The sequence below is a fragment of the Tursiops truncatus genome, chromosome X (assembly GCF_011762595.2).
Source record: "Tursiops truncatus isolate mTurTru1 chromosome X, mTurTru1.mat.Y, whole genome shotgun sequence".
Taxonomy (NCBI): Eukaryota; Metazoa; Chordata; class Mammalia; order Artiodactyla; family Delphinidae; genus Tursiops; species Tursiops truncatus.
In genome coordinates, this window is record NC_047055.1 from 112,506,583 (window position 1) to 112,519,385 (window position 12,803).

Consider the following 12,803-nt stretch of genomic DNA (forward strand, 5'->3'; position numbering starts at 1 on the left):
TCAATGGTGATTTTCTCTTTCCCTCATTTCTTTCTATTTATTAATTGGAATTCCTCAGTAAGGAAGACTTGGCCCCTCTCCCTGACATATTTACTTATTTAGTCAATTATTTATTTATATCCATAGGGACAGGACTTTTATTCTTTGGGTTATAATCCAATAAAATCGTTATTTATTTTGTTCCTTGGGTTGTTCCAGCTTTGGCCTTTGGGAGCTCTTTTGATGCCCTTTTGACTTGCCCCGTCATTTTTATTGATCACTTCCTATTTTCTGGCACCATGAGGTTTCTACATTTCTCCATAAAGCTCGTCAGAAGCACCAGATAATGACTGTCTTTTGTAAAGCACTCTGCATGTAATTTATATTAATGTAAAGATGATATTAAAGGTTATCAAAGCAAATTATCATTCATCACATGCAAATTACAGATGTCAAGTCCAAGAGCGAGAGCGTGACAGGCTGTGAGCGCTACACAGGCAGAGGCTCAATGCCTTCCACTGCACCCAAAATGTTATCCCCACTGAGTGACACAGTGGGGCCTTTTCAAGTGACGGCATTTTTAAGTGTGACAGTTCAGCTACTCTCCATTCCCCCAAATGCCTCATTTACTCTGGTAGAAATGGGAGTTCAGTGGGACAAAGATGTGGTATTAAATACGATTGTATTTCTCTAGTCATATTCATGAGATGAATTCACATAATTTGAAATAGTGCACTAATTATTCTGTTAAAAGATACTTTTGTAAGAGGGAGGCAGGATGAGGAATTATACATCTACTCTTACCAGCAGCTGGATTTGAATCTTGATTTTAACTTTCCTGTGCTAGTCAGCAAAAGTTTCTCAAAGGAGAAATGAAAGGACAATAGGAATAATTCAGAAGAACCAAACAATAAGTGGGGGGAGGTGGAGGGGAAGGAATGTCCATCTTTATAATTTAGAGCAATTCAAAATGAAAAAAGTCTATAGTGTTATGGATAGAACTGATACAACTTAGTTTACTTAAGGCATTAAAATGAGAGCACAGCTCAGGAATTTTCAAAAATATTGTCGCTGTCAGTTTTTCTTCTGTGATAAAATGACAAATTTGTCCGTGTAGGAAGCATACCCAGATCAAGGAGTAGGGACACAGGACTCTGGGTCAAGAAGGAAAACATATGTTCTGAAATAGACCAGAGCCAAAACAAGACACAAAAGTTCAGGTCGTCTGTCTTTGCCGGTCTGAAGCTGGGAGAACAAGTAAAGAAGATTGTCTTCTCCAAGTAGGACAGAGGTGAATCAGATTAAGACAGGACATAAGACACGCTACTGATGTGTTTTTGTTTTTTTGCCCTACAGAGTTCAGCCACCAGTTTGCTGTTTTAGGGTGGCGTTCAAGGAACAAAAGTCCCAGTAACAGTGGGCCTTAGCCAGGCTCTATGAGTTTCAGTGTTTGTCAGCTCTAAGATCATATCACAAGGTCTCATCGCCCTGATATGCAAGGCATGTAATGAGCGAGGTGCCATGGCGCCTGGAGCAAGTCTAGCTGAGTATTCATCTGTGCCTTCAACGCTTCAGATTCTTAATTTCCATGTTCTTTGATCCCTTCCATAGGAGTCTGTCAGTGATGTCACTACCACTTTCTCAGGAGCTGTGTTGGATGGGTCTTCTGCCCCTTGATTAGTCTCTTGTTTAGATTGCTCTGACACACACACAAAGTATTTAGAAAGATGATGCTACTGATCTCTTGTTGGTAAAGACCCTGACTTTGAGTATTTTTTTAAGCTAATGAAACAATTATAAGTACACCTTTCTGCAGAAATCCCAGGATGTAACCAATTTACAAGAGTTGCCCCAACATTATAGGTGAGGCATGGAGACAGCGTATATTGGGTAAGGGGTCAGCTTTTATTTGTCACTTGTGGATCCACTAACCTTCAGCCTCCTGCATTTTTCAGGGGCGAATAATTTAATTTCTTTAAAAAATTTAATTTCTTTATTGTCTTTATTTTCTCTCTTCCTGAATGTCTCCCATCTATTTCACTATCTCTTCCTACCACCAGATGGTGGAAAGGGAAAAGGAAATAACGAGACGGTAAATGAATGTGATGGCTGTCGGAGTATGGTGAAAAGTGTGGTAGTGAATGGACCCCAAAAGGAGCTTGTGAGTTACCCGTGAATTACCACGAATTCCGTTTTCATTTTAGTGCCCACTCAAGGGTAGCCAGCCCAGGTCTGGGGGTCAATATGGCACAGTGATGCCTGTTGGGGAGGAACTGCCTCAGTGGATTCCTCGGAACATGAGAGCCTGGGAACATCGCTGAGCAATGAACCCCACCTGACCCAGGCATTCGGGTGCAGGGTTAGGGGTCCCTATGAAGGTCGGTGTGGGGCGATGCAGCCCACCGGCTTCATTTCTCTTTCTGCATCTCCATCCCACCACCTCCTACAAGCCGAACTCGCACCTGGCCGGCCGTACCCACGCTGCACTGAAGGGAAATAGCGTTTCTCTCCCTCCATGGGATGAACCCCTTCTCCTTCCCAACAGCCCCCTCTGTGAAGCCTTCTTCTGGGTTGCCTCGACACCCCGGGGTTACCTGTTAGCACACTCAGCAGGTGTTCGACCCCTCACCTTCCCATGGTTTCTCCTCCCCCAGCCTGTCCTCCACCTCACATCGCACCTTCGGGGTCGGCTCCTTCCACCTCCTTTCCCACGTGCCACTACACTCGGACGCGCCCTCCCCCGCTCGCTCCCCTCGCTCCTCTCCCTCCCCTCCTCTGGTCTCGAGGAGTCTCGCGGCATTTCCCGGGGCGTTAGACGAGCCGCCGAGGGTGGGGGGCGGCCTCGCGGAGCTGGGTCCCTCCCCACTGGGCGGCAAGGGGGGCGCCGGAGCGCAGCAGTCACAGGGACGCCCCGGGCGCCAGCCCCGCCCTTGAAGGCCCCGCCCCTTGAGGGCCCCGCCCCTCGAAGGCCCCGCCCCCGCCCCGGCGGTCGCGCGTCCCCGGCAGGCGGAGCCGCAGGAGCATCGCGGCGGCGGCGGCGGTGAGGAGGAGGGGAGAGCGGGCGGCGCGGCCGCGGCTGCCGGGCGCTGGGCTGGGCGGCGCTTTTTTTTTTTTTTTTCGCAATTTCCACTGGCGGGGAGCAGGAAACCCGGCGCAGCCGGGCGCAGCGGGCCGCGATGCAGCAGCAGCAGGAGTCGCCCCGGGCCAGCAGCGGCAGCAGCAGCAGAGGCAGCAGCGGGCGGCGCTGAGCCGCCGCGGCCGTCGCTACTAAGGAAGAAGCCGGCCCAGACGCCGCCGCGTCCCTATCCCTGCGCCCACATCCCGGTTCCCCGATTCCCGCGCCCGGGTCCCGGCGCCCCGACCCCCGCGTCCGCCTCCGCTAACTTTCACGCTGCCTCGGCGGCCAGGCCCGGCTCGACGCCAATGGGTGAGTGGGGGGCGCCCGGGTGCCCACCTCAGCCTGGGGGCGGCGCGCCTGTCCCGGGACCGCGGAGCCGAGGAGGGCGCCCCGGGAGCAGGGCCCCAGCGGGTGACACCGCGGTGGGCACCCTGCCTGCGTCGCGCACCCCCCATTCACTCCCACTCGCGCCCGCGTCCCTGCCGAGCCCGAGCGGCGCCGACGGGAACCCCGCGGGGGCTTGGGCGGAGGATCGCGGGGGCCGGCCCGGGGCGGCTGGGGCTGAGGGATGCGGGGGGTGTGGTTGGCTTTTCGGGTGGGCGGGGAGAGTTTTGGCCATTTTTTCGCCCCCGGCGCGCCTTTCTCTGCGTTGGGGACGCAGGTACCAGGAGCTGGTGGGCTCCGGCCCTGCGCAGGGCTTGATGTGTCCGCCTGGCCTCGCCGCAGGGGAAGCCGGAATCGCGGGGTCTCGGGGCGGCCGGGGGCCGGGTGCCTTTGCGGGGGGATGACGTGGTGGGGGGCGGGAAACGCCCCAGTACCCGGCCTGGCGTGCGGTCCTCGGGTCCGGAGCGCCTGACCCGCCTCCCTTAGCGTCCCTCTTCCTCCCAGCCCTGATCCCCTCTCTGCCAGCCTGCATTCCTCCAGCCTGGCAGGCTCTCCGCTCGGTGATGCTCAAAGGCCACTTTCCACATCCTCTAAGTCTGCAGGCTTGGGGAACTGGAAACGGTGATTTAGTCCTTGATTTACTGGTCGAAGATCGGTTCCAAGTAGGCAACTAACTGTGAGGCCCCCTGGGTCCCATCTGGTATAGACCCAGGAGTATTGGAGCCACGTTGCCCAGAGGACCTGGCACTTTATTGGGCAATGGGCTTGAGAGTGCCAGGGCTAATGTTTGGCTCACCCAGGTAACATTCTTGCTGGCAGCCAATCTGTTTTCATACCTCTGGCAGATTACTTTAGGGTGTTTCTAGGCCAAGCATAGGAAGACTGTAGATTATAATAAATCATAATGAAGTGAGACCTTTCTGTGTTCAGGTCATAGGATTTTAGGTAGGCGAGTCAGACAGTGATCAGCCAGCAGTCTTGGGAGGCTCGTGAAGACAGATGCACTGGAAGTGGGGAGGTTTAACCCTGTCAGTTGTTGACAGGCAAAGTTCAAATCCCATTTGTGGTCATTTGCCATAAATCGTTTTCCTTTTCCAAAGTGGTGACGATCTGACGGCCTCTCAACTTCAATGTCACTTTTTTCTCAGTGCCCTTCTCTGATCCCTGCACCACTCCCAGTCTAAATCAGTTCCTTTCTGTTGCCCTTTCTCCTTAAAAAAAATTGGCAGTATTACATATTTATTTGAGTTTAACATTTCTGTCTCCTGTAAGCTCCATGACCATGGGGACATTGCTGTGTTGCACTGTTTTGCTCAGCACTGTTTTCTTTGGTACCTGGCGCAGAGCAGGCCCTAAATAGATATTTATTGAATCAATGAATGAATGAGTGAATGAATGAATGAGGAGGTAGGAAACCCTCCTGCTCTATGGAAGGCAGAACACTTAGCTTGGCGCTCTTGTTTTGCTTTGGCACCTAATAAGATGATTTAGTTCATTAACGAAGTATATACTTTAAACATCACCCGTTACTTTCACAACAGATTGGTTTCTCCTGAGGTAGCCAAAAATGCTGTTTTGATCACCTTTCGTTTTGGGTGGGTCACCTAAAGGGTTGCACACAAAAAAAGATGTTAGATCCAAATGTCTTCTCCCGTGGCTGGACTCTGTTTTCTGTATCTCAGTGGGGGAGAGGACGGAGTTCTGTTTAAGAAGAAACAGACCTGTTTATCATTCAAGTCTGAACTGTTTTCATTATCAAGAACCTCCTAGGAAAATTAGAAAGTGCTTCTGCAGTTTATAGCCGTTTCAGGCTTAATCTTTTTTTTTTTTTTTTTTTTTTGCGGTACGCGGGCCTCTCACTGTTGTGGCCTCTCCCATTGCGGAGCACAGGGTCTGGACGCGCAGGCTCAGCGGCCGTGGCTCACGGGCCCAGCCGCTCCGCGGCACGTGGGATCCTCCCAGACCGGGGCACGAACCCGCGTCACCTGCGCAGGCAGGCGGACCCTCAACCACTGTGCCACCAGGGAAGCGCGGCTTAGTCTTTTTTTACTGTAACCATTACAAAGTGTGGGGGGGGGGGGGCGCCGAAAGTGATTTTCATTTATTTCAGGTGTTAATACTTTGAGGCGCTAAGAGTAAAATGGATGCCGTCATTTAGTTCATTAAAATGTTTAGAGTGGGATTTGAGATGCTGGTAGTAGTTTGGGGGCTAAAGATCACGTGCTGTTTTCTTAAGCATCTTCAGCAGTGTATTTGTGATGAAGTACAGGTATTTAACAATTTATTCTGTATGTCTTCCAGTGGAGACACCTAACAGTGCTGTTTCTGAAGCAGGTGTGTGTGTACACACAGGCACACCCCCCTTCCCCAGTCTCCCGTATCTCTTTGGTTTTCAGAAGATTTGTCCAGTTTATCAATTTGATATACTTCCATTCTTACCGGGTCTGATAAGGATTTTTCCCTTGATGGATAACACAGTAAAGCTGTATTACATAGTCTTTGATCTGAAAAACAACTGCAAAGTATCAAATCTCTAACACTGAAATGAAGCCAGTTAGCTGTGAAATGGCCTCTTACAAAAGCCCAGTCAGAATGTGCCATCTGAGTTTGTGGGGAGATGCCTTCAGTGCCAGATGCAGGGAAAGGGTCTTGTAATTACAGCTGCACAAATATTATTACCAGTGAAATTTGTGAGTCGTGGAGGATGTGCAAACCTAGCGAAGGATTTCCATTGAAAGAATTCCAGAGTAACAACAAAGTTTGGACTGTCGTTAGCACTGTATCGTATTGGTGCTGCCTTATGCTAAATCAGCTAAAGCTAAAATGAGTATAACGTTTGCCTCCACAAACAGGCTCCAGTTAGAAATGGAAGAAAAGACTCCACCTTTATCAATCATGACCTTTACTTTACTACCTTCCATCCATCATGGCTGGGGCAAAGCCTTGCTACCCTCCTGGTTGCACAGACCTTGATTATTTCTTCTCAGACGGCTTCAGTTCTTCTTGTGTTACTGACATTCTCTGATTAACCTTCGTATTTGTAATTGTTGGGTTTTTTTAAAAAATATATTTATTTATTTATTTTTGGCTGCGTTGGGTCTTCGTTGCTGCACGCGGGCTTTCTCTAGTTGCAGCGAGCGGGGGCTACTCTTCGTTGCAGTGCTCAGGCTTCTCATTGTGGTGGCTTCTCTTGTTGCAGAGCATGGGCTCTAGGCGCGTGGGCTTCAGTAGTTGTGGCACACGGACTCAGTAGTTGTGGCTTGCGGGCTCTAGAGCGCAGGCTCAGTAGTTGTGGTGCACAGGCTTAGTTGCTCCGTGGCATGTGGGATCTTCCTGGACCAGGGCTCGAACCCATGTCCCCTGCATTGGCAGGCGGATTCTTAACCACTGTACCACCAGGGAAGTCCCTGTAATTGTTTTGAAGTCGGTTGCACACAGTGGTCAGTATTCATCCATTTATCCATCTATCCGTCCAATATTTATTGACCTCCTGCTTTGTGCCCAGTGTTGTGCCAGCGGCAGGCACACAGCACACACAGACCTGCTGGCTTGGGCTTCTTAGTCTAGTGGGAGAGGTAGGCTTGAGTGCAGTACTTACAACGATGTGTGTAAGCCCAGGTGGGTCTCCTGAAAGGAGATTAGAGAGGGGGAATCTGACTTAGGCTGCAGAGGGGTAAGGACAGTGTCTTTGAGGAGACTGTGTTTGAGTTGAAATGTGCAAGTTGGCTAGGAGCCATCACTGCCCTCCATCTCCCCGCCCCCCCCCCCTCAGGAGCACCTGCCGTGGAACAGCCGTGTACCATGGGGACCCGTGGGGCATCACAGCGAGAGGGGGTCAGGAAGGACCACACGTAGCAGTGGGGCCTGTGTCTGGTGCTTTGGGGAGCGTTTAAGGAAGCCGGGTGTCGCTCTGGATTGGATGCTGTCAGGAAGCAGGGGTGAGTCCTGATCAGGCGTCTTAATCTTCTTACCCGAGAAGCGGGGAAGACCAGACAAAGGCTGGGATTGGTGAAGAAGCAGCAGTCTCTTCTAGGAGCCGGGACCCAGGGACGTTGGGGTGACTTTGGTGGTTTGGACAAGTTCCTGCTTTGTCCGTGTTTTGACATGATTACGGAGTGGTCTTGTCAAGTACGTGATGAGTGGGGGCAGCGAGTAGGAGGTGGTAGGGTGGGGAGAGTGGCCATCTAGGTATATTCGGGGGTGACTTCCAAAACATCGGCCACCTCCAGTCTGGGGACTGTTGTTCAGCATTCAGAGAATGGACAACTCACATGCTCTACCCGGGGTAGATCCAGAGGAACAGAACAAGCTGCTGAGAACCAAGAAGCAGCACGGCCCTTAATGGGAAAGGTGCAGGGCAGCAAAGTACTGGAATCCTTTCAGTGTGAGAGAAGGAGGGTCTCTAATGCTGTGGTTCTCAGAATGTGGTCCCCTGGTCAGCTGCTTCAGCCTCCCCAGATCCTGTTAGAGATACCAGTTCTCTGGCCCCAATTCTACCCACTGAGTGGGCAACTCTGAGGGTGGAGCCCAGAAATCTGTGTATTCATGAGCCCTCCAGAGGGTTCTGATGCGTGGTCAAGGTCAAGTGTAGAACCTCATTGCCTTGCAGATGAGAAAGCTGAGGTCCAGAGGGCGCAGGTACACGGGCACTCTGGTCATAAAATAAGATGCTGTTATAAGTGACATAAGACCTCAGAGAAGGAGAAAAATGTGCTCCTAGTTCAGAACAAGCCTCTCCTGGAGTTACTAGAACAGTTCAGTGTTGATTCATCCATGAATCCAGTCCAAGCCAAACCACCTCCAGCATCTGGGCATTAGTGACGCTAGCTGGCCCATCTCAGTGTTAGTCACTTGGAGTATCACACAGGTGTTTCCCATCATCCCTTTTTTCCCTTCCGTCATCTTTACAAGGGGCATTAAAAATATATTATTAGCATTATGAGGGTTTTTGATATTTGTTTGTGATTTTCTATACCTGGTTGCCTGTATTAGCTTCCAATTGCTGCTGTAACAAATTACCACAAACTTGGTGCCTAAAACACCACAGGTTTATTATCTTGAAGTTCTGGAGTTCAGAGTCCAGCAAGGTTTCATCAGGCTAAAATCTAGATGTTGGCAGGACTGCCTTCCTTCTGGAGGCCTAGGGGAGAGCCCCTTTTCTGTTTTTTTTTTTCCAGTTTCTAGAGTCTGCCCACATTGCTTGGCTCATGGCTTCCTTCCACCTCCCAGGCCAGCAATGGGCCAGTCACGTCTCTCTCAGTGTATCACTCTGATACTGATTCTTCTGCCTCTCTCTTCCACGTTTAAGGAAGGCATGAGCTGCATTTGTTTGGTCATTGTGTCCCTGTGCCTGGCTCATGGTAAGCCTAAAATTAAGATTGGTTGAGTTCATTATTATTCTTGACCACCTAGCTAACTTCCCCCAGGTGTGTCCTAGACATCTCAAACAGAGCCTGCTGCAAACTGAGCTCAGCATTTCTCCTCCATAACACCCATCCTGACTCATTCATTCCCCATGTCGTTGCGGGTATTACCACCTTTCCTGTCATTTCCATCGGTATTCTGCTCATTGCCTTGCCTCTTCTTCCTTCCCCCTGCCCCTATCTCAGCCCCTTCCAAAGGGCAGTCAAGTCCCAAATGTTTCTGGAATTGACCCCATGCCTTGACTGTTCTGCAGATGCTTTCCATCCTGAATGCCTTAGCAAAGGTTTCATGAAGCTGAGTAGTCACCCTTGCCTTCTTCTGTTCCATGCTTGTTCAGGCCTCTGAGCCTCTCCCATGTCATTCTCTTGATGGGGAATAGATTTCACTCTCTTCTCTGCCTTGTAGTGTCCGTGTATTAGTTTCCTCTTTCTGCTTTAACAAATGACTACAAACCCAGTGGCTTAAAACAACATAAATTTATAATCTTACACTTCTGGGAGTCAGAGATCTAAAATGTGTTTTACTGGGATGGTATCAAAGTGTTGGCAGGGATGAGTTTCCTTCTGGAGGCTCCAGGGGAGAAATCATTTCCTTGCCTTTTCCAGCTTCTAAAGGCAGCCTGCGTTCCTTGGCTTGTGGCCTCATCACTCTAGCCTCTGCTTCTGTCCTCACATCTCCTTCTCTCTTACTCTGACCCTCTTGCCTTCATTTTATAAGGACTGTTGTATTATACTGGGCCCACCCGATAATCCAGGACACCCTCCCCATCTGAAGACCCTTAGTCACATCTGCAAGGTCCCTTTTGCCATGGAGGGTAGCATATTCACAGGTTCTGGGGACTAGTATGTGGACATTTTGCGGGTGAGTATTATTCAGCCTACCACACCCCTTATTCATCTTTTGAGGCCTGTTCCAAAGGTTTCTGTACAACACTTCATCTTGTATTAAGTCTGTTCATCTCTGATTGGGTGTCCCCAACTACACTGCCCTGGCTCATTGCCTGGCATACGGTAAGTGCCATATGTTAATGAATGAATGAATAAATGAATAACCCTTTCACCCAAGTACAGTTGCTATTTGAAATTCTCTGAGGCTATTGGCTGCCAGGAGTGTGTGTGCACTTCTGTAAAATCCCCCAGGCAGAGCGTGATGACAAGGTCTGTTTGCTGACAGTTCACGGTGGCCTGCACTTCAGTGGGTGAGAAGGGTAGTGCCACATGTGTCACATGGCTTCAACAAAGAGCTACAAGTTTAAGATAGCAAATTCTCTCTGGAAGTGATTCTGAACCAGGGGCAGTTCTGCTCCCCCCTCCCAGGGGGACATTTGGCAGTGTCTGGAGGTGGCAGCTGGTGGGGAAGGGGCAGCCTACTGGCAGCCGGTGGGCAGAGGCCAGGGACGCTGCTCCACGTCCTGCAAGGCACAGGTAGCCCCACCACGGTTATCCGGCCCCGAGTGCTGGGGAAGCCTGCTCTGGGCGTTACACAGATGGTCAAAGCATCGTTTCCTTCCTTCATCCTCAGCTGCTCTGGAACATAAGGTTTTCCCCTGTGGCCACAGCCTTTGTTTTATGAATGAACCAAGAAGTCGCTGGAGAGCAGGACTCTTTGGCACTTCTTCACCATCACCGTTTTGTCCTTTGAGTAGAAAGTGTCTTAATACAGCTCTTGACCCCCTTCTGTCCATACCTGGGTCGTGAAGTTGTTGAACTTGCTTCTTCCATGTGTGGCTCCCCTGATGTTTTGCCTTCCTAGTGGGATGTGCTTATATGCTGGGTGACAGATGATGAGTCCTTTTTGCCACCCACGCATTGGGTCCCTGGAACCGAAATGCTGGTAGGGCCCTTGGCAGTCATGGCCCACACCATCAGATGATGGAACTGAGACTCAGAGAGGTAAAGTGACATGAGCCCCCAGCTGCAGAACCCAGCTCCCTTTCAATATGAGAGAACCAGCCACCTGTATAGGTGCTCAATAATTATCAGGCTCCCGCTTCCCCCCAGTGAGGTGCTTTCTGCAGCCTGTTTCCCTGGTAAGTTTTTTTAAACAGCTTTATTGAGATATTACTCAGATATCATACAGTTCACCCATCTAAAGTGTGCAATTCAATGTTTTTTTTTGTATATCACATTCATTTTTATTTTTAATTATTTATTTTTGGCCGCGTTGGGTCTTCGTTGCTGCGCGCGGGCTTTTCTCTAGTTGTGGCGAGCGGGGGCTACTCTTCATTGCGGTGTGTGGGCTTCTCATTGCAGTGGCTTCTTTTGTTGCAGAGCACGGGCTCTAGGCGGGCTTCAGTAGTTGCAGCATGTGGGCTCAGCAGTTGTGGCTCGCGGGCTCTAGAGCGCAGGCTCAGTAGTTGTGGTGCACGGGCTTAGTTGCTCTGCTGCATGTGGGATCTTCCCCACATTCATTTTTAAAATTATGGTAAAACATACATAACAGAATTTTCCATTCTAACCATTTTTAAGTGCACAGCTTAGTGGCATGACGTACATTCCCAGTGTTGTGCAACCAGCGCCACTATCTATTTCGAAAACTTTTTCATCACCCCTCCCTGTGAGTTTCTAACTGGAAGGTTAGGATCTGTGTCCCCTGGAGGGGTTCCTGGACCACTCAGCCATTTTGGGGAACACATGGTAGAAGCCCAAGGATCCCAGTTAAGATTTCAAAGGAATACAGGAAAAGAGAAAGTATGGTTTTGTTGTTTTTTAATGGTTTTCGCTGATGTTTCCTCTGGGGCGGTACTTCATTTTTGCTCTGTCCCTCCACACAGCTCCGTTGGTTCCATCCCTTTCATCCTGTGGGGGAATTCTGATTTTCTTTCTACATCCTGAAGCACTTGTGAGTTAGTTGCTTGGGCAACTTCCTTGGCAGTTACTGGGCTCCATTAAGAATATTTCAAATGTGGGAGAAAAGACTGCGGTGCCAAACTGGTCTCTGGAATCCACACGTGGAGACTTGATGGGGTGCCACATTTCTTTGCTTCTGTTCCTTCAGTTGGCAAAGGTACACCGGCAACTGGTTGGTGATGAGCGCTTGGTTTTCAACTTGATGATTCTTTTATGGGTAAATATCTTACAGGCAGTCCTGTACATTAGGGGACACTTAAACAAAGCCAAATGGAGCTCGTGGACCTTACCTCACTAGTAAACTATGCTTACAGTTAGGCTCAGCAGGAAAAAACACTGATAACAACAACAACAAAAAATCCTGGGATATTTGTCCTTCCTGAATGGTATTCAGTTGGCAAGAAAAGCCCAGTAAAGGCCTCAGCTTATTTCCTTCCAGTGGCCTGGGAAGTGGTGGGGCCACTGCAGGAGTCTGGTCTGTCCCCAGACTCAGGGGACAGAGCGGCAAGATGAAGTGCTATCCAATTCATGCTGCTGGTTCTTCCTCAGTGTCTTGGATTAAATACTATAAATATTTTAGTACTGATTAATTACTCATTTTGCATAACAAATCTAAGTCCTTAAGCACCCAAGTGCAGCATGTATAAACAGTTGAAAATACCAGCTCTTTAAACTTCAACTTCCTACCAGTCAGTGTTCAAACATCAGCCCTTGTGTTTTTGCCGGATTTTTCTGGACTCTTCTAGACTTGGAGGACTTGGGGCCCAGTTCTAGGTCTGGTCCTGTGGGGCTGCACCAGTTTTATCCATCGCTCGCCCACTCCCTGTGTGAAAAGTCTTTAATTAGTTTAGTGTCCTCTCTAATTATTCCAGCTAGTTCTCATTTTTGTGCCTGGGGCTAGAAGGAGGTGCTTGAACCTTGTTTGGGATGAGAGCTGGGAAGGTCTGCCCTGGCTTCGCTTTTCCCCGCCCCACAGCCAGCTTCTCCGTGGATCCGCATCTTCTGCGCCAGACCCTTCTGGATGCTACCTTTGGCTACCTTCTGCTTGA

General features: G+C 49.7%; 1 protein-coding gene across 2 annotated transcripts in view; it reads left to right on the plus strand.

The window, feature by feature from the left end:
• The first annotated feature begins 3,272 nt into the window (after nt 1-3,272).
• SH3KBP1 (SH3 domain containing kinase binding protein 1) overlaps nt 3,273-12,803 on the plus strand; it is a 343,711-nt gene continuing 334,180 nt past the window's right edge. Inside the window, exon 1 of one of the 2 annotated variants that reach the window (XM_019927681.3) lies at nt 3,273-3,406. In XM_019927681.3, coding sequence (XP_019783240.2) covers nt 3,403-3,406 — 4 coding nt within the window. In that variant the 5' untranslated portion in view covers nt 3,273-3,402. The remainder of the gene's footprint in view (nt 3,407-12,803) is intronic. The other variant, XM_073799195.1, reaches the window with a different exon arrangement.